Below are 20,679 nucleotides of genomic sequence, written 5' to 3'. Positions count from 1 at the left end.
AAGAAACACAACACTTGAAAGTTCGTTTGAGTTGATTTTTATTAATCTGCATAGTTACTTAGATGTTCTAAATACTGGAGGAACCTCACAGCCCCCTCCGTGTTACACAAGAATGCCAGTTAACTTTTTAATACCTATTATAAAAAAAGAAAAGTCCCTTTTAAAAAATCTGATTTAACACATTTTTATTTCACTTTTTTTCCATTTCTTTATAAAACAGTCATCCCTCACTAGCAGCTCTCCCCCCTACAGCGGGGGGAGGGATGAGGTTGGGAACCTCCAAAGATAAAGGGAAGGGGAAAAAGAGCCCAGGGTTACCTCCTGAGGTTCTTCTGGGCCTGTTTCAACAATGTGTCAAAGTCAAGAGAATCAAATTTGCTCTTTACAGGAGCTGGGTCAAAGTCTTCCCGATTGGAGTCTAGAGAGAGAAACACAACAACACAAACTCAAGAGTGCTCTTCCCAACCATGAGTCCTCAAGGGCCCATACCAGTAAAGGAGGGAAGCTACAGGCTTCCAACCAATTTTAGGTTGAAGATTTTAAGTCAGAGTCCCCACCTTTCATTTCTGCTCTCATCCCCCTCTTAGGTACTTTAAGGCTGGTGAGACTACTCAGCCTTACTCTGAAATGGTTGAGAACCCTTCTGGGGAGGAAATGAAGTATGCCATAATTCCAGTGCCGCCTCCTACTCACCAAGATCAGAATAACTTCTCTTGCAGAACTGCCTGCGGCCCCCAAAACAGAGATCAAAGGGCTGCTCATCTGCTTGCCTCAGCTTGTGGCCACTCTCAATGGCTGCAAAGGCTTCCTCAGCATAACGGTAAGTGACGAAGCCATAGTTGTCACTGGTCAAGAGGGTGAGGGAAAAGTGAGGATGGCTATCTAGGCACAGACCAGAGAAGAGACCAGAAGAGAAGGCTCCCCAAGAGAGGGAAACTGGGATGGCTCATTGCCCAAAGAGCCAATCCTTCTGACTGTAGCAATGAAAGACAAATATCCCCATTGGCCAGCATACCAAAGAGAAAGAGAGAGACAGAGCAATAGGGTCAGAGCGATAGCAAAGCAGGTAGGGTATTTGCCTTGCACATGGCCAACCTGGTTTCAATCCCTGGCATCCTATATGGTCCAGTCTGCCAGTAATAATTTCTGAGTACAGAGCCAGGAATAAACCCTGAGCACCACCGGGTGTGGCCCAAAAACAAAGACAAAAAAAAATAGCAACAAAAAAATCAGTGAGGGGCCGGGCGGTGGCGCTGGAGGTAAGGTGCCTGCCTTGCCTGCGCTAGCCTAGGACGGACCGCGGTTCGATCCCCCGGCGTCCCATATGGTCCCCCAAGAAGCCAGGAGCAACTTCTGAGCGCATAGCCAGAAGTAACCCCTGAGCGTCACAGGGTGTGGCCCAAAAACCAAAAAAAAAAAAAAAAAAAATCAGTGAGTGAAGCAAAAGCATCAGGGAGATGAATAGCCCAAGTGCAGGTCCTGACATTTAGGGTAGAGCTTACCCTTGGACACGGAAGTGGATGGTGCACTCCTCAATCTCTCCAAAAACAGAGAACCTTTGTTTCAGCTCTGACCGAGTCATGCGGCCAGGTATCTTCCCAATGAAGACAACTCTTCTCTCTTCCTGTGTTGACAAGGCACATTGACACACTATGAGACTGAGCACAGGGGCAGAGAGCCCTGAGCAAACAGCACAGGCACAAGTCCCCTCCTCCCAGGACTCTACTCACTATTGCACGCTCCTTCTGCAACACTCTCTGCCTTTGGTAATGGTCGTGTGAACGATGGTAAGAACTGTACCTGACAAGAAAACCCCAGACATTACTAGACCCGTCAGGCACGTTGTCTCCCAGATGCTGACTCTGAACACATGCTCACCGCCGCCTCCTGTCACTTCTTCGGCGGGGGGATGGAGAACGAGATCGGCTTCGGGAACTGGATGATGATGAGGATGTTGAAGAGGAAGATGAGGAGGAGGAAGAGGAGGAAGAGGAAGAACATCTTCGGGAACGTCCAGAGGAACTGCAACTGGACCTGGGGGATAGAGGGGTCCACAGGAATGCTCAGAGTGATGCAGCTACTTCACTGGCCTCCCTTTGGCTCCAGTCCTGCTTCCTGGGTAAGAATCTCAGGACGAGAGACTAAGTAGAGAAAATTTCACGACCTGAGACCCGAATGTGAACTTCATATCTAGCTGAAAATGTTTTAGAACATTTTGGCACATAGTATATTAATAATGAGTTTATAAATATTTACTATTTGGAGCCAGAGCAATAATACAGCAGTTAAGACACATGACTTGCATACAGCTAACCCAAGTTCGATCCCTGGCATCCCATATGTCCCCCCTAAGCCAGCCAGGAATAATTTTTTTTCCAGGAGTAATTCTTTTTTTTTTTTTTTTTTTTTTTTGGTTTTTGGTTTTTGGGCCACATCCGGCAGTGTCAGGGGTTACTCCTGACTGTCTGCTCAGAAATAGCTCCTGGCAGGCACGGGGGACCATACGGGACACCAGGATTCGAACCAACCACCTTAGGTCCTGGATCGGCTGATTGCAAGGCAAACGCCGCTGTGCTATCTCTCCGGGCCCACCAGGAGTAATTCTTAAGAGCAGATCCCCCACCTCACCCCACCCCACCCCACCCCACAAAATCATGGAAAAAATCTTAAGATAACAAAAAGAAAAATAAATGAAGATCTTATACTATTGAAATTTTAGCTTTGAGGCCAGGTCTGGGTTTTTGAATCCACGTTTAAAGAGTGCTTAGACTGTGCCAACAAAGGAAAAATGACTGTTAAGCTTACTGTAAGAGGGACCATTTCTGAAGACATGCCTAATTCTCAAAATCCAAAAATTGTTTGTTTTTGGGCCACACATGGTGGCGCTCAGCGCTCAGGATTTACTCCTGGCTGTGTGCTCATAAATCATTCCTGGGGGCCGGAGAGATAGCATAGCAGTGGGGCGTTTGCCTTGTATGCAGAAGAACGGTGGTTTGAATCCCAGCATCTCATGTGGTCCCCCGAGTCTACCAGGGGTGATTTCTGAGCGTAGAGCCAGGAGTGGCCCCTGAGCGCCGCTGGTGTGACCCAAAAACCAAAAAAAAAGAAGTCAATCCTGGCAGGCATGGGGGACCATATGGGTTTCTGGGATTCAAACCTGGGTCCGTCCTGTATTGACCACGTGCAAGGCAAGACTGTGCTATCGCTCTGGTCCCCCAAAAATTTACTCCCCCTGGGGCCGGCAAGGTGCCGCTAGAGGTAAGGTGTCTGCCTTGCAAGCACTAGGCAAGGAAGGACCGTGGTTCGATCCCCTGGTGTCCCATATGGTCTCCCCAAGCCAGGGGCAATTTCTGAGCGCTTAGCCAGGAGTATCAAATGGGTGTGTTCCGAAAAAAAAAAAATTTACTCCCCCAGGAGTAAACACTGAGCATCACAGGGTGTTGTCCCAAAACCCCTTAAAAAATTTTTTTAATTGTCTTGAGAAGCCAGAGCAATAGGATAGCAGATAAAGTGCTTGCCTTGCCATAGCCAACCTGGGCTTGATTCTTAGTCCCCAAGTTTGACAGAAGTGATTCCTGAGCACAGGGCCAGAAATCAGCACTGTATATACAGGAGGTGACCCCATACACACAATAAAAATTTCAACAACTGGATGGCAGGTAAGGCATTTGTCTTGCACATGGACAACCCATGTTCAATCCCCGGGATCCTATATGGTCCCTCAAGCCCACCAGGAATAATCCCTGAATGCAGATCCAGGACTAACCTCTGAGCACAGCTGGGTGTAAACCCAAAAATAAAAATCTTCAGTAAGTGGGAAAATGTGGGCCTATTACTGAGGAAAAAAGCACTCCCAGGAAGTACCAGACACAGTAACAGCCAAGAGACTACCAGAGATACTTCCCTCGACAGGTTTTACTAAAGGAAGTCTTTTAACTAAAGGAAGGACTAATACCCCTGTATTTCCCACCTACCAACATACCTCAGCCAATAAGGACTGGCACAGAAATGTGAAGAAATAAACATGATCACTCACAATCAGACCCTATATTTTCCCCAAAGCATATCAAGAAAAGTCAAGAGTTTTCAATGTGCTGAGCACATTCTCTGCATACATGAGATCTGGATTTTATCCGCAGCACAGCAGAGTCCCCAAGCATGACTAAGTTGGGTCCAAACCCAAAAAAGAAAAAGGGAGACTCATCCCCCATCCCTGAGGAAGCCCCCTACAGAAAAAGAAAAAAAATATATTTGCTTTCCAACAACCCAGAAAAGGGGCCTACAAAGAAGCCTTAGTGCCTGGAAGCATCAAACTCAATAGCAGTTTGGGTCCTCTCAGTGGAGAAGACGCAACAGGCCTTTAGAGCTCACCTTCGCCACCTCTTGTGTGGGGGGGAGAGGGACCTGGACCGGGACCGGGATGAGGAGGACGACGATGAGGATGAGGAAGAAGCTTCGCTGGTCTGGTTGGACCCAGAGCTGACAGAGCGGCTGCTGCGGCCTCGACGGCCCTGCCAGCCCCGGTTCTGGGGACTGGCCGACCTGCAGGATTTTCGGTAACAGCGCACTGACCGCTGCTTGGCTGAGGGCTCGGGGAGAGTCCTAGTGTCAGTCCGGCATGGCGAGGCCTCAGGGGAAAGCAAGGCGGATGGGGCAAGGCAAGGGGCAGGGGGCTCTGCCTGCTCAGTGCTAGTCCTGTGATCAAGCGGTTCCTGAGAGGCTGCGGTACGTGGGGGCACTGGGGCAGCTGCACTCAGGGACAAGACAGGTTTGATGGTGATGTCCTGATGGCGTTTGACATTCCATCGGGATCCCACCTCTGGAATGACCAGAGCAGGCATCTTTTTTGGGGGTGTCCTGCTCCGAACACAATAGTCATGGTCCCCGGAGCCCACATGAACTGGACTAGGGCCCTGGGCCCCTTCTTGGAGGTGGACTGCAGCTGGATGCTTGGCCTCTGTGACTCCTTCAGACTTCAGGGCTCCCTCCTGGGCGGTGGATTTAGGAGATTTGGCTTTGGCCAGCAGTGAGACAGCAGCCAGGGGCTTCCATAACTGGTGGGGAGGGGTGGCTGGAGGGGTGAGCCCTGTGAGGGGAGGGAGGATTGATAGCAGAATGAGATCTGGGTCTATACCTCCAAACACTGTGTAAGGGGATCCAGAGGACCCCCCACCCCATCTCACAAAGTACACTAACAATGGTCAACAGCCCAGCTGTTCCACTGTTGCAACTATTCCATCCCCCCAACATCCCTAATCTTGGCACCTACAAGAGAAACCCAGCCAGAGTTGCCCTGAACTCAACCTTTCATTGCCCTAACTTTGAAGCATCTACCCATCTACTTCTTCATCCTCTCACCCACTCTATCCTCCTAGAACTTCGCCAATTTCTCAGTTGCATTTTGCCTGGACTCAATCTTCTGAGGACCTCCTCCTCCCTGTCTCCCACATTTCCTGGAGAAAGCATCCAAAAACCAACTTGGCAAGGCTTTCTTCCCATTGCTTCTTCAATGCACAGGATCAAGTCTAAACAGTAAGCCTGGCACTCAGAACTGCTGTGATCCGACTTCAGATTTGCCACTCTGGCTTTCTATCCTGCTTTAGCTCTGCCCACCACTCTGGCCAGTCACCAAACTCATCAGAACTGACCACTGGTGATTCCCCCCAAACACAGACAACAGCTTAGTTCTGTTTCTTCTGCTCATTTAGGCTTTTTGGCCTGCTAGAATACACCATCTCCTCAGTCTACTAGGGTCACTTTTGAAGGTCCCCTTCCTTAACTGTACCTCTTTGCTCCCACTATGAACCAGACATCTTTAACATTCCATTAAATACCAGCATGCTCATTTGTTTGCACATCCTCGAGGGCAAGGATCAGATCTCTGCACTTGGTGCAGAGCAGCTTCTACAGTCATCCTAATCAGAGGCAAGAGTTCCCCACCCTTAACCCACCTGCCACGTTGGCCAGTTCTGGGGCTTGTAACCGGTCTAGGGGCTTCTTCTCCTGGGAAGTGTCATCGCTGCTGGTGGGGGGAAAATGAAAAGCCTGATTCATTGCTTCCTCACAAAGCACCGGGAGAGGTGTGTGGAGAGGAAGTAAGGTGTGCAAACTGCCCTTATCACTCTCCTCAGACACAAGAAGTATTTTTTTTTTTTGGGTTTTTGGGCCACACCCTGTGACGCTCAGGGGTTACTCCTGGCTATGCGCTCAGAAGTTGCTCCTGGCTTCTTGGGGGACCATATGGGACGCCGGGGGATCGAACCGCGGTCCGTCCTAGGCTAGCGCAGGCAAGGCAGGCACCTTACCTCCAGCGCCACCGCCCGGCCCCACAAGAAGTATTTTTTAGTGACCAAACTGTAGGGGTCTCAACAAAGTGCTATCCAGTTCCAGGAGGGAGCCCAACCACAGAACGTGCAATACCACCACCCACTTCAAGCAAGGAGCCTCGTCTGCCCAGGTCAAACCAACCCCGCCCACACTAAGATGAAGGGAAACACTTCATAGAATAGGATGGGTATCATGAACATGAGAAATGGCCTCTCCAGGCTAGAAAATGGAAAATAAGGTGGTCTCGGACACTGATGTCCAGGGAGTCCATAAGGGGAGTCCTAGCTGCCACAACTCCACCTTTTTTTTTTAATACCATCCCATGTTGATTAGATTAGAACTGTTCCAGGAAAGAAATCCCTAAAAGCATGAGTTTACCAGAAGATAAAAAAGTTTATGTCCAGACCTCGACAGGAGGACAACACACATCCTCCCTCTTTTTCTACTCAAGACACCCACGTGTGCTGGGCAGAGCAGGGGTGGGCAACAGGCAGACTTGAGAGCAGACTAAACATCCCTGCCACAGGGGCATCCAGTAGGTTCTAGAGCGCCGGCCGGCTGCTGACCAATAGCTGTAGGGTAACTCGCTCAGAAGTCACCATACTTACCCTGAGTTTCCTACAGCCAAGTTGTCAGCAGGAGCCGGGGAAGGGCACTCCTTTTTGGCTGCAAAGAAACCACACTAGTTAAAAGCCAACCGGATGTTCCAGATTGAGGAGGCGCAAGAGCTGACTCTGACACCCTAAGAAAGAACATCTGCTTTGCCTACATATTCCACTGAGCTCTGCCAAAGAGATCCAGCCTTCCCGATTGTGATCCACTAGGGTCACTCATACCCAGTAGGATCCAAAGGGTGATGAAGTGTTGAGAATGCAGCAAGACAAATGCTCTACTACTTGAGGGCCTCACCCAGCCCTGACTCCCCCCCCAGGTACTATCTCCAATGATCTCTTCTCCACTCAGAAACAGAGTCTAAACTTCTAAATCTGACATTCAAAGTTTTACATGACATGCCTAACAGCCTGTTCTTGTTTTAGACTCATCATATTTTGTACTTTGCTTTATCCTATTAAGATACCTGTGACTGGGGCCGGAGAGATAGCACAGTGGCATTTGCCTTGCAAGCAGCATCCCAGGACCAAAGGTGGTCAGTTCAAATCCTGGCATCCCATATGGTCCCCCATGCCTGCCAGGAGCTATTCCTGAGCAGATAGCCAGGAGTAACCCCTGAGCACTGGGTGTGGCCCAAAAAAAAACAAACAAACAAAAAAAAAAGATACCTGTGACTAACTCAGGAGCCATTTCTGAAGATTGTTCACCCACAGGTTAAGATCAGAAGCTGATTCAGAACAGGACTGACATCCCTCAGAACAGCATCCATTACAGCTCCTAATACCCTGCACTGCATTTACGAAGTTTTCCAGTCATACCACACTGCCAGAGCCTTCCAATCAAACCTTCATGCATTCCACTGATCCCTCTGCCTTCAGTTACCACACTCCTGACAAAGTCCCATCTTTTTTCCAGGCTTAGCTTGTGCACTACTTTACTCGTGAAACCTGTTTCCAAACAACCTAGCCAACTCCGAGTTCCCTGTCCTTCTGTCCTACCATGCTGAACTATCATCCTCTCCCACGCTAACACTATCACTGATGAATCCTGTCTCATTCCAATTACAGGGCTATTCTAACGGCTGAGAATGCCTCTTCAGTTTAAGAAATTCCCCCTGGTTTAAGAAATTAGTCCTGGACCCAGGTCAAAACACCTGAATAGCTACCCAGGTCCCCTCACCTTCTGACTTCTCAAATTGCTCCAGCAGACTGGACAGGTCCGATGCCTCGATTCCTGTGCAAGCAAACCAAATTGGAAGGACTGAAGTCATGGGTATCAGTAAACCCTAAAGTAACTCACTTCTCCCTTGATGCTCCCCTTTCCCAGTATCAATACTCAGTAATCGAGCTAGCAACACAAAGCAAAAAGGAGTGAGCAAACCCAGAATTCTGCCTTGCATACACCTCCAGAGGACTCCAATGAAGGCCAGCATCAAGCCTATCCTGGCCTACAAAGAATAACCCCACCTAACTCCTGTGTTATCTCCTCACCAACAGGTCCTCTTGACACTCACCAATCTCACTGATGAAAGCCTGTACAACATCCTCGGAACCCTGGGTGCGTGGTTTAGGCAGGAATGATAGTTGTCGGAGACGAGCTGGGTGGAGAGCAGGCAGCTTAGGAGCAGTGCTCTGTTTAGGTGTGCCAGCAGAAACCACCTTGGCCACAGGAGAAGGGGGCTTCTCCCTGGGCCTAGTCTCCTGTGTCTCAGGCTTCAGCCTCACAGTTTCAGGTTCCTCAACAGTTACACATGGTGGAGCCTTGATCTGGGCACTCTGCCCAGGAGAGGGCACCTTGTGCTTCAGATGTGACGCAGGCACTGGCTTAGCCTCCACCGTGTCGGCCTCTACCTGTGCACCTCCTAGGGGGGCTGATCCATGGCCATGGGAGGGAGCCAGTGGCACCGGAAGTACACTTTCAGAGGGGCCAGCTGGGATGCCACTGGGTTCTACTGTGGGTAGGGGAGCAACTGCAGTCAAAGGCAGTGGGGGTAGGGGCACAGCAGGCCAGAATGGAGGGTGCTGCAGCCCCGGGCCCCATCCCAAGGGCCCATAGGTACAGCTGGAATTGTAAGGTGGGACTGGGGCTGGAGAGGGTACCCAAGGCACATTGCAAGTGGGGGGCACAGCATAAGCACCAGGAGTACCAGACACTAGGGGTACCGTTGGTGGGGGAGGCAGGCAAGGATAGCCAGAGGGGGACAGAGGGGGATAACAAGGCCAAGGTGGCACAGGGGCATAGTGAGTATAAGGATCAGGTGGCACCGGCCCCACGGATACTGGGAGACTAGGAGTCTGCAAGGGTGGTGGCGGGAGACTGGGGACTCCTTGCCCACTAGCAGAAAGGGGCAGCATGGGGGCAATGCCCAGTCCACCAGGGGGGAAAGGCAGAGCAGTGGGCATTGGGGGGGGCATGGACTGAACATCAGGAAGCACAGGTGTTGCAGGCAGAGGCATCTCCTGGGATGGCACCTGCTCAGGAGTCACTGAGGCTGGAGGTTTGCTTGCAGGTGGCTCTGGACTAGGAGAGGTTGGGCTGGGAGCCACCAGGGTGGAGCAAGGTTCCGGGGGAACCTCGGGGCTTTTCTGCACAGCTGTCTTCTTGGCTGGGGCAGTTGGAATGACAAGACAAGGAATGTCTGCCAGCCCAGTGGGGGTCTCGGGAAGGCTGGGCCACTTCCCAGCAGGGCGCTGCCAACTCCTCTCCTCTGCCTCTGCCTGCCTCTGCTGCCTTCGTCTCCGGTACTCAGACAGGCTAAGAGGTCGGGGTCTGGCTTCCTGCGTGGTGGCACTGGTGCCACTTTTCACCTTTGGAGGCCCCACGGCCTTGCCTTCAGGAACAGCATTTGAGAGATCTGAGGCCTCTGACTCCTGGAAGAACTGAGAGGGTAAAGTCGCCTGAGCAGATAACACTGCGCCTCGGCGGGGATCAGTGGGCCGAGACTTCACTGGCATGGGGTCAACTGGAGGCGGGTCTGAGGGCACTGGAATAGCTGGTGGCACGTCATCTGAGACAGGAACCACCACCGGAGGGTCCACTGTGGCAGAGTCAGTCAAAACTGGGTCAGTCGAGAGAGAGTCAACCGGCTCGAAGTCAGCTGAAGCAGGGTCGACTGAGGCAGAGTCAGCATCAGCAGGAACGACGTCACCTGCTGCAGGATCAGCCTCAACAGAGGCAAGTGGTATGGGGTTGGCTTGAGCAGAGTCACCCACTGAGAGATGAGCCAGGACAGAGCTGTCTGGAATAGTGTCGAGCAGGGAGGGACAGATATCTCGAGGACTCTCCCCAGCAGGACTCTCGGAATTAGGCTTCTCCAATGCCGCTGCCCAGGCCCGAGCCCAGGCCCGGGGTTTCCCTCGACCACAGGTGGGCCCCGCTGCTCTCTGGAGCTCCTTCGGAGGCAAGGGTTCTGCCTGAGCAGGGACCTCTCCAGTCACTTGACACTTGGCGCAAGAGGATGACCTCAGCCTCCTCCTAGAGCCTTCATTGCTGGCAGCTGGCTGCTCCTTGCTCTTCTTCCTCCTGCCCTTCCGAGTCCGCTGCGAACTCAGTCCAGAGCTGTCTGGTGGGTTTGGAGGCCCGGTTGCTGCCACTGGCTCCATGATGTTCCTGGGCTCCAATAAGCAGGTTAATTCTAGCCTTTCCCCCTTCTCCAAGGACAGCCCCTCTTTCTCCGGGCAGAGGGTTTCCTCAGGCATGGCTGCCTCAGCTCCTGACTCTAGTGTAGGTATGAGCAGCTGCAAGGTCGAGCTGGCCTCCAGGGCATCATGCAGGAGCCCTGGCTGGGGTTCAGGAGGGATCTGCCTTACCACAACTGGAATCTCCAAGTCATTGCCAGCTGTGGCTGCATGGCCCACAATCTCCAGGACCACACAGTCCTCAGGCAGGGCCAAATCCTCCTGCTGCTCCTGCAGATCACCCTCCAGTGAGGTCAGGTGGGTGAGGGTGGGCAGGCAATAGGGGTGCATGGCTCGCACCAGCTCACTCAGGGAGGAGATGCTCTCATCTCCCGACACCTGCATAGCCATCTCCACTGCTGCTGTTTTCTCTTCCTCCTCAGGACACGCAAGGTGCATGGGGAAGTCTGGGATGCTGCTCACAGGCTTGTCAGGCTCCCCAGCAAGTATCTGGTGGCTGAAAGCTACCTCCTCCTCTTCTTCCCCATCACTACGCTGCTGGGGAGGAGACTGACCCCTGCGGGGTCTTGATCTTGGGGGTCTTGATCTTGGGGGAAGCTTGGGGGAAGAGGTATCCAAGAAAGTGGGTGAGGAGAAGTCCCAAGAGGGATCTGCGAGAGACATCTCAACCTGCAGAAGAGAAGGAGCAGGAGCTGTTCGTTCCCCAGTAACATGTTTCTCAGGCCTATTCCACATGATCCTCCCTCCAGAGGGGCCCTTGAGAACCCTGTGGGTGAGGTTAAGCTTACCCCACTCATTCTACTACTGCCTATGCTGGCTCCCAGTGGGTCAACTGGGGAAATGAGGTCACGTTCAGGGGGTGTCCGAGAGATGGTGAGCAGTTTGTGTAGCTAAGAGAAAGAAAAGAAATACAATAGATTTAGACTTCTAAACAGCATGACTGGATCCACATATGCAGCGTTAACCTCCACAGCACCCACAATCCTCCCTCCTTGGTCCCACACTCACAGAGGAGCCCTCTCGAGGTGACACAAGCAGGTCTGAATCAGGAATGCTATCAAACGGAGACAGATTCTCAGAATCTGCATTGTCCAAGATCTCGGTCAGAGCAGTCAGCAGAGACACTTCATTCTGGTCCTCCAGAGATAACCTGCTCTGCTCCAAAAAGAAAAAAGATGTGGTACTAATATTCCTAGTGCCAAGAGAATCTGTCTCTCAGGATCACTTCAGCCAACTTGCCTGAGAAATCTAGGAGCATGGTTTCCACTCCCCTTTCCTATCATCTAGCACCCCCATGGTCAACAGAGACTTCAGAACTGAGATTTTGGGAGATAGATTCTGGGAACCTGGACAACTCTGAATAATACTTAGCCAACCTAGCCAGCAGGGCCAGTACTTGGGCAAGGTGATACAATGGTGCTTGGGAATCCCCAGAGCAACACCAGGTTGTGCTCATGGGAACTATATTATGCCAGAGATTGATTTGAATTTGGGACCTTGAGTTACTGAGCTACACCCCCAGCTCTACTCAGGCCCTTTGTACTATCTCCCTGGCCTGAAATTGAGTATTTTTGTTTGTTTGTTTTCTTTTTTGATACACTATCCCTGGAGGACTACAAGAACAAGTCGAAGGGCCCAGAAAGATAGTTCAATGGACAGGGCTTACTTGCATCTGGCCAACCTGGGCTCAATCCCCAATATTTGGTATGATGCCCCCATGCTCCAATAGCAGAGATCCCTAAATACAGATAGAAGTGATCCCTGAGCATTTCCGTGTGGTCCAAAAAACAAACCAGTAAAGGACAAGCCCCAGTCAATACATACAGTTAAAGCAAACTATATACATACATAGAGCAAGCTCAAATTCCATCTCTCTGCTCCAAAAATCCCCATTTACTATACCAACCTTGAATATAGGCCATATCAGATATTAAACTGATAATGACATACATTTTCCCTTAGCCAAAAAGCCAAGAAACAATAAGTCTTATTTTATGGAGCTCATCAGCTGTGGTACTTTATTTTTTATTTTTTTTTTTTTTAGCTGTGGTACTTTAAAGACCATGAAGTGCCAGAACTCAAACTGAGGGTCTTAAGTTGGCGAGAGTTCGATGGGCTGAGCACCTGCGTTCATGAAAAGGCTAATTTCCTCTGCACAGCACAGTTGCTGAATACTGCCAGAAGCAGCCCCCAAGAGACACCCAGTATGGCTCAAAATGAACAAGGAGAGTAGTACATCAAGACCTTACACATCTTAGGTTTAATGTCCTACTACCTGAATTCTCTTTCCAGCACCCAGAAGTGAATGTTCAGCATATAAACTTAGGCTAGGCTGAACAGAAGATCCAGGAGGTAAGGCACTTGTGCCTTCCCTATAGTTCCCTCTGCTACAATGCTGGTTCACACCCGATACAAGCATGGTCACCTAAGCACTGCCCAGTCTTTTTTTTTTTTTTTTTTTTTTTGGGGGGGTGGTGGTTTTTAGGTCATACCCTGGGCCATTCAGAGTTATTTCTGGCAGACTCGGGGGAACCATATGGGATGCTGGACATCGAACCTGGGCCCATCCCAGGTTGACAGCATGAAGGCAAACACTCTACTGCTGTGTCAATCTCTGGCCCTGTCAGAGTCATTCTTGAACAGAGAGCCAGGAATAGCCCTTGAGTAACACCCAGCATTTTTATTTTTTTGATAAAAAAAAAAAAAAAACAGGGGCCGGAGAGATAGTATGGAGGTAAGGCATTTGCCTTTCATGCAGAAGGACAGTGGTTCGAATCCCGGCATCCCATTTGGTCTCCTGAGCCTGCCAGGGGCGATTTCTGAGTGTAAAGCCGAGTGCTGCTGGGTGTGACCCAAAAACCAAAAAAAAAAAAAACAAAAAAAAAACCGGAGCAGTGGCGCTAGAGGTAAGGCATCTGCTTTGCAAGCACTAGCCTAGGACAGACTAAGGTTCCATCCCCCGGCATCCCAAATGGTTCCCCAAGCCAGGAGCGATTTCTGAGCGCATAGCCAGGAGTAGTCACCGGGTGTGGCCCAAAACAACAACAACAACAAAAAACTAAGAGGAGCTAGAGCAACAGTACAGCAGGTAGGGTGCTTGCCTTGCACACAGTTGACCCAGATTCAAACACCAGAATCCCAGATAGTCTCCCATATATCTCCAGGAATAATTTCTCAGAACAGAGCCAGGAATAACTACTGAACATTACCAAGTATGCCCTCCAAAAGAATAAACCTCAAAAAATAAATAATAGTACAGCGGTAGGGCATTTGCCTTGCATACAGCCGATCCAGGAAGGATGGTGATTCCAATCCCAAAGTCCCATACGATCCCCCAAGCCAGGAGCAATTTCTGAGCGCAAAGCCAGGAGTAACTCCTGAGCATCACCAGGTGTGGCCCAAAAACCAAAATAAATAAATAAACAAAAAACTTTGGTTAGGCTTGTACTGGGTTCAACTACTAGAACTCTCTGGACATAAGGACACAGGCAGACAGGAAAAAAGGGTTCCAAGGAACATAAGCTGTCAATCTACAACCTAACCCTACCCAAGAGACAAAACACTTTCCAAGTTTCAAAGCACCCAAAAGCTGTGCTTCTGGAGAGGATCAGTTAAAGAGCTACAGAGCTAATCAGTGGGTAAGGCACATGCCTTGCATGGGATGACTCCAGGGGTTCAATCTCCAGAATCCCAGAGTCCCATTTGGTCCCCTCAGCTAGCCAGGAGTGATTCTTGAGTGTGGAGTCAAGAGCATGGCCGAATGTTGACCAAAAACAAACAAAAAAAAAAATTAAAAGCTACAGAGCTCCATGCAAAGCCTCTCCCTGAAGATGAAGATCTCCATGGCCAGTCCTTGCTTACCTCTCCAAGACTCCCAAAATCTTCAATGAGGGAGATTAGTGAGGCATCCATGTAACTCTCTATGGTCCCCAGCAGTGTCTCATCTTGTAGCATCAGGGAGTCCATTTCCAGGTCCTTATCCCTCAGAGAGGAGCCCAATCGTGACAGACTGACAAAGCCAGAATCATCCCCCTCCTCCTGGAGCAGAACCTGTGGCAAAAGACCAAAGGGCGCATGAGTATTCATGTATAAGCTGTGGGGCAGAAAGCTGACTGGTATACCCTTAAGCCAGGTGCACAGCCACCCACCAATGGGCCAGACTCGGTGGAAGTCCAAACCGTGGCAGTGTTCAAGAATCTTCTGGAGAGGGGCCGAAGAGGAGGAGATACAGGAGAATGCCTTGCATTCTGCCATCCCGGTTGGATCCCTAGTACCACATGTAGTCTTATAAGTACAGCTGGGGGGCCAGAGAGATAGTATGGACGTAGGGTGTTTGCCTTGCATGCAGAAGGACGGTGGTTCGAATCCCAGCATCCCATATGGTCCCCCAGCCTGCCAGGAGCGATTTCTGAGCACAGAGCTAGGAGTAACCCCTGACTGCTGCCGGGTGTGACCCAAAAACCAAAACACAAAAACAAAATAAGTACAGCTGGGGTGATTCCTGAGCAGAGCTAGGAATAGCTTCCATGAGAATTTCTCCCATGAGAATGTGGTTCAAAAACAAATAAATCTGGACAAATGAAAAAGAAATGTGAGGGGCTGAGTTGTTAGGACAGCAGGTAAGACACTTGCTTTGCACACAGAGACTCAAGTTCCATCCCTGGCATTCCATAGGGTCCCCTGAGCCCTCTTCCCCTGGAGCAATTCCTGAGTGCAGAGACATTTCAAGTGTGGCCCAAAAACAAACAAAATGATCAAGCTTAGGGCCAGAGATAGCATGGTGGTAAGGCATTTGCCTTGCATGCAGAAGGGCTGTGGTTTGAATCCCTCAGCATCCCATATGGTCCCCCGAGCCTGCCAGGAGTGATTTCTGAGCATAGAGCCAGGAGGAACCCCTAAGCACTGTAGGGTGACCAAAAATAATAATAATAATAATAATAATAATAATAATAATAATAAATAATAATAATAAAGATCAAGCTTGGAAGGGCCAGAGAGATGATACAGTGGATAGGGTACTTGCTTTGCATGCAACCATCCAGTTTCAATTCAGTATCCCATATGGTCCCTCAAGACCTCCAGGAGGGATTCCCAAAGCACCATTAGCAGTCCAATCTCTCTATGCTTAGTCACATGCCATCTTCTTCAGAAGATGCCTATGCTGACCTCCCCTCACACTCCAGGACTCAAAGGTCTGAGTACCACTCGCTTTTCTGGCAGTCATGCCCTAACTATTAGCTCACATCCCATCTTCTGGAAGACACCTCAGGCTCCCCCTGTCCACACTGAACTCTCCTTGCACTCCTGGATTCATGGATTTTGGTACCACTTTCTTTTCTGGCTGTCATAACCTGACTCAATCCCTCTAGATTCCCAGGGCCTGAGGGATGCAGCTCAGTGTTAAAACACTTGTTCTATAATGTGTGAGGCCCTGGGATCATCCCTGGCACAGCAAAATATATAAATAAAACTAGACTCCAAGTTCCTTTGGGACATAAGAGGTAGTACAGGCATTAAGGCATTTACCTTACCAAGATTCCTATCATATAGCCGCTCTGTGGTCCTCAGAGCTCAGGCAGGATTAAGAGGTATGGGTGTGGCCCAGTCCCCTGCCCCCAAAATGGGACCAAGTTCCTTTGGAGCATGTAATCCTTTATATTTTATTAGCTTATATCCTCAGTTATTACATGGGTTAAACTGCTTATATTTTAACTGTTTATGCCATGATGTTAGGCACAGTGTCTTTCACACAACTAATAGTCACAATAATCTCAATTTTTTGTTTGTTTGTTTTGGTTTTGGGGCCACACCCGGCGGTGCTCAGGGGTTATTCCTGACTGTGCTCAGAAATCGCTCCTGGCAGGCACGGGGACCATATGGGAGGCTGGGATTTGAACCAGTTTGTCCTGGGTCAGTTGCTTGCAAGGCAAACACCCTACAGCTGTGCTATCTCTCCAGCACAAATCTCACAGGTTTTTGTTTCTTTTTGTTTGTTTTGTTTTGGAGCTACACCTAGCTGGCAGAGTTCAAGAATTAAACCTGGCTCTTCACTTAGGAATCACTCATGGTGGGCTTGGAGTGGAACACCGAAATTGAATGGGTTTTTACCTGCGGTACAACCTCTCCAGCCCCTAACCTCACTTTTATATTGCAGGCTGTACCCTGTACTGCACAAAATCTCAATGGCAGCTTCACAGGCAGGAGCCTCTTTCCTATCACTACAAAAGAGAAAACTGCATAGGGAGTTTCTGCATATGGAGCAGCCCCACCCAATGTCTTCACCTTGTCAGGTTCAGAGATGCCCGCCCAGGCCTGTCAAGAGTGTGGGCGTGGGCAGGGCCCCAAGTGGCTGGAATAGAACTGGCAAGGCCATGGGCCAGACCCAGGGCTATCTACTCAATGAAACATGATGTAAAAGAGGCTCCAGCAGACAAGCCTGCCTTCCTGCAAAGGGAAAAGGCACCTCTTCAAAAGAGAAAAAGCAACAGGTGTGACTACTGAGTTCTGATGCCCAGGGAGAGGAAAGTTGAGACAGGGACAGCTCAGGAGGTCAGGTCTGGAGATGAAGTGAAAGGTGGCAAGCTTTAGGCACTCCACTCCTCCCTCCCTCCCTCCCAGACCTTCACAATCCTGTAATTACAACCAGCATCTGAAGAGCGCCTGGCTCAGCAGATCCTGGGTGAGCAAGAAACCTGCGCTGTGACCTGTCCTGCCACCTCTTTGACCCAGCCACTCAGCAAGAATCTCAAGGCAAGGCAAAGCTTGAGGCACCACTCATCACACCTCCATCAGACAGTGCCTGAGCAACAATCAGACTCTTCGCCCCATCAGTCCCCAGCAGCAGAACAGTGAGATTACCCAGGGACTAAGCACTTGGGTTTTTCTGGATTCAATTCTGTCTCTGCAGGGCTCAAAACCAGCCAGAAGTTTTTAAACTACATTCTATTCTCTGGCAATCCCTGAGTTTTTCTATATCCTTCCAACAGTAATATATACAATACAATGTTACTATTAGTACTGGTCTGAAAATTCCTTCCTCTAGTTTACAAGGGGTCCTGAATTTCCCCAACTGATTCCCTTACTCCAGCACTTTCTTCCACCATATAGCACATCTTTTTCTAACACAGCCATCCATATCTCTCTCCATCTCTAAAAGAAAAAAAACTACTTTTTTTTCTTCTCTCACCTTAAGGGCTTCACATCCTATCTAATGAAAGTTTCTGATGACCGTTTCCACATGCACAGTCTTCAAGTCTCAGCTTACAAACTAGATTACATAGATCTATGGAAGAGTATACAGAACATGCTCCATCTTAGGAATACTTCTGTCTGTCTCCTCACCATTCGTTATCTAGACAGATTTTGTCTGACAAAACTCTTACGATCTGGATGACAAGGGGGGCATGCTGGTTAGTGCCCCCCCCCAGCTAGAACACAGTAAGGAGCTCAAGAAATGGCTGCTTGAGCTGGAACCCAAACAATACAGTGGGTAAGGTGCTTGCCTTGCATGTGGCCAACCAAGTTAGATCTAAGTTATGGTCCAGAACCCTCCAAGAGTGATCCCTAAGTGCAGAGCCAGAAATAACCTCTGAACATTACAGAATGTGCCCCCCCAAATAAAAATAAAAACAAACAGCTGCTTGGTTGACCCAACTTTGTGTGTGTTGGTGGGACCCATCCCATGTCACTTCAACTAGAAGGTACCATGGATCCTTTCTACCTCTCCGTCATAGCTTAGGTAGTACTATGTCCCACAAGAGCACTTCAAAAAGAAAGGGAATAGGTGGTGTGAAGTTCCAAGTTAGGGCCCCAGAAGCCTTTCTCCCCCTGAGAAGGTAGGTAGGATCCGGATGTGTCTGTTAAACCTGACATTACCTGGCAACCTGCAGTCCCAACAACTCCCAACTAGCCCCAATATATTTTAAAGATACTCAGCTCATTCCTTCCAAGAGACAGCAACAGTTCCCATGAAACTTAGGGCTCTTCCACCCTGAGAACTATTGGAAGTGGACACTGGGGCACAGACCACAAATAAGGTGAACTAAAGGCCCAGGAAAAAAGGCAGCTTTCTGGACAGAAACAACAGCCCCTTCCCCCCAAATCCAGGGGCTGAGCAAGGAGAGAACAGTTCTCAATGGCCTACAACTTTTCCCACCCTGGCCTGCCCTCTCTCTCTCTCTCTCTCTCTCTCTCTCTCTCTCTCTCCCTGTGCGCCTTCCACAATACCAACTCCCGCCGGCATTGTCAGCCAGTCCGGGGCATCATCAGGCCTCGGAGATCTGCGAAGTTGGGAGGGAAAAAGCAAGGGGCAGGCGAGGCGACATGTCTCCATCCCCTTCCTGCAGCTAGCCGAGTGTCTGCGGGCGTGCACTCTGGCACCCGGGAATCGACCAGGAATAAGATGAGGCAGGACTGCAGGCAACCCCAAGCAACGCCAGTGCGGGTGGGGTGACTCACTTTACACAAGCCGGTCAGACCAACCAGCTCACGCACGCCTCAGCCCTACACCCCCCCCTCAAAAAAAAAAAACAAAACGCCACATTCAACGCCACGCCGCAGGGAAGATAAGCTGCCCGGCACATCTGGAAAGTCCTTCTAACCAGCTGCGGGCCTTGAGAGGTGGCGGGAAAGGGAAAGAAAAAAAAAAAAAGGACTCTTTCCTACTAGGCTCGGGGTTAACAAAGTTGCAGACGGCAACCAAAAACCGTCCCCGCAGCGGCACCCCCACGTTCATTCCCATTCCGGATGGCGGGGGGGACCCAGGGGAGGGAAGAGAGAGAGGAGACACACCCAGTGAAGTTCCCGGACGCCGGGCAGCAGGAGCCACGTGGACAGGGGCCTCCCCGCCCCCACGTGCACGGACTGCTCGCGGCCCGCTGCCCCTCGAAACCGGGAGGAGCCCGGTCCACGTGTGGGGAGAAGGGAGCCGGGTTGCGGAGGGGGGGAGGACGGGAGAAGTTCTCCCGGGGGGGGATAAAATCTCTTCCCCCAAGGCCCACGTGGAGGGCTGGGGAAGGGGCCCGACCTGCAGCGAGTGCAGAAAGCGGGGCGCGGGGCACCCCAGCAGCACCGCCGCCGACCAGCGCCGCGTCTAGAGAGCGCCCGCGCGGCCCGTGGCCTCCCGCCTCCCGGCCCCCGGTTCCGTGGCCTCGCGCCGGCGTCCCCCCACACCCGGAGACGCCGCTCTCGAGGCACGGCCCTCAGGACCCCGCATCCTCGCAGCCACAGCCGGTGCGGTGCGAGGGGTCCCCCAGGCGCCCCAAACGCCGCCCGCCCCGAGTCCCGGGCGTCCACGTGTCACGCCCGGCACACGCCGCTCGGGCTCGGCCAGCTGCGGACCGTGCGCCCCGCCCGCCAGCTGCTCCGCTCTCACCTGCTCTGCGCCACTCAGCGCGCCCGCAGTCCCGTAGGGCGCCTGGCTCCGACTCCCCCACCCGCCGCCGCGGACTCCGCCGCCCGGGTCCGGGCCGGGGCCGCCGCCGCTCGCAGGCGGCGCGATTCCGTCTCTCCGTCCCCGGCGCGCCGCCATCTTGGCCCCTGAACACCCCGCACCAACCAGCGCAGCTCCCAGCGCCGGCGAGCGCCGTCTCGCCCTGCCGAAAGGCTGGGCCGGGAACTACGATTCCCGACACGCGCCGCCCCCAAGACTACAGATCCCGGGAGGCCTTGCGGCGAGGCGAGGATTCGCCCACCCCGGAAAAGAGAGGAGAGGCCTTCGTGGTTTCTCAAAGGATCTTGGGAGTTGTAGTCGCGTTCCTACGGGAGGCCGGGAACGCAGAGTGTGTGTTACTTGAGCTTTTCGGGAAGGCTTTTTATAGATCGTGTTGGTGGTGCCGCCGCGCGGATGCACCGAGTGGAGCGGTTCGAAGTGAAAAAAAAAAAAAAAAGAGATTTTTAAATATGGTCGTATTTGATTAGTTTTGGGGATTTGCCCGACTGCCCGATAGGAGTTCTCTTTGTCTGACGTTCTTTCTACCTGCCATGCATGCCTTTCCACCTTAGCTTGAGGGGGGAATCTATGGCTTGAAACAGCACCCCCTCGTGGAAATCTACTCTCTGAAGAGCTAAACCTTTACATTTTAAATTTTGCACTGCGGCATTT

General features: G+C 51.1%; 1 protein-coding gene and 1 non-coding gene across 3 annotated transcripts; both read right to left on the bottom strand.

Annotated features, from left to right (window-relative positions):
- Positions 1–168: 168 nt before the first annotated feature.
- On the bottom strand, positions 169–20,106 carry PPRC1 (PPARG related coactivator 1). Of its 2 annotated transcripts, XM_049790791.1 has the most exons (14): positions 19,951–20,106; positions 14,439–14,627; positions 11,586–11,732; positions 11,366–11,467; positions 8,453–11,246; positions 8,119–8,172; positions 6,936–6,993; positions 5,952–6,022; positions 4,372–5,086; positions 1,879–2,034; positions 1,731–1,800; positions 1,503–1,624; positions 694–845; positions 169–418 (listed from the first exon to the last, which is right to left on the bottom strand). In XM_049790791.1, the coding sequence occupies exons 1-14, from the start codon at positions 20,104–20,106 to the stop codon at positions 315–317; spliced, it is 4,890 nt and encodes a 1,629-aa protein (XP_049646748.1). In that variant the 3' UTR covers positions 169–314. The 2 variants fall into 2 exon arrangements, with proteins under 2 accessions (XP_049646748.1, XP_049646749.1); XM_049790792.1 differs by lacking the exons at positions 4,372–5,086; positions 5,952–6,022.
- On the bottom strand, positions 12,376–12,559 carry LOC125995193 (U2 spliceosomal RNA). Its single transcript, XR_007490765.1, has one exon. It is a non-coding gene; the product is annotated as a U2 spliceosomal RNA (small nuclear RNA).
- Positions 20,107–20,679: the final 573 nt, after the last annotated feature.

This window comes from Suncus etruscus, chromosome 17 (genome assembly GCF_024139225.1).
Source record: "Suncus etruscus isolate mSunEtr1 chromosome 17, mSunEtr1.pri.cur, whole genome shotgun sequence".
Lineage (NCBI taxonomy): Eukaryota > Metazoa > Chordata > Mammalia > Eulipotyphla > Soricidae > Suncus > Suncus etruscus.
This window is presented reverse-complemented; position numbering and strand designations above follow the sequence as displayed.

Coding starts and splice junctions, on each gene's coding strand:
- PPRC1 (XM_049790791.1), bottom strand. CDS start 20,106: ATGGCGGCGCGCCGGGGACGGAGAGACGGAATCGCGCCGCCTGCGAGC. Junction 1,625..1,730: donor TGCAGAAGGAGCGTGCAATA/GTGAGTAGAGTC, acceptor TTGTCAACACAG/GAAGAGAGAAGAGTTGTCTT. Junction 846..1,502: donor ATCCACTTCCGTGTCCAAGG/GTAAGCTCTACC, acceptor CCTCTTGACCAG/TGACAACTATGGCTTCGTCA.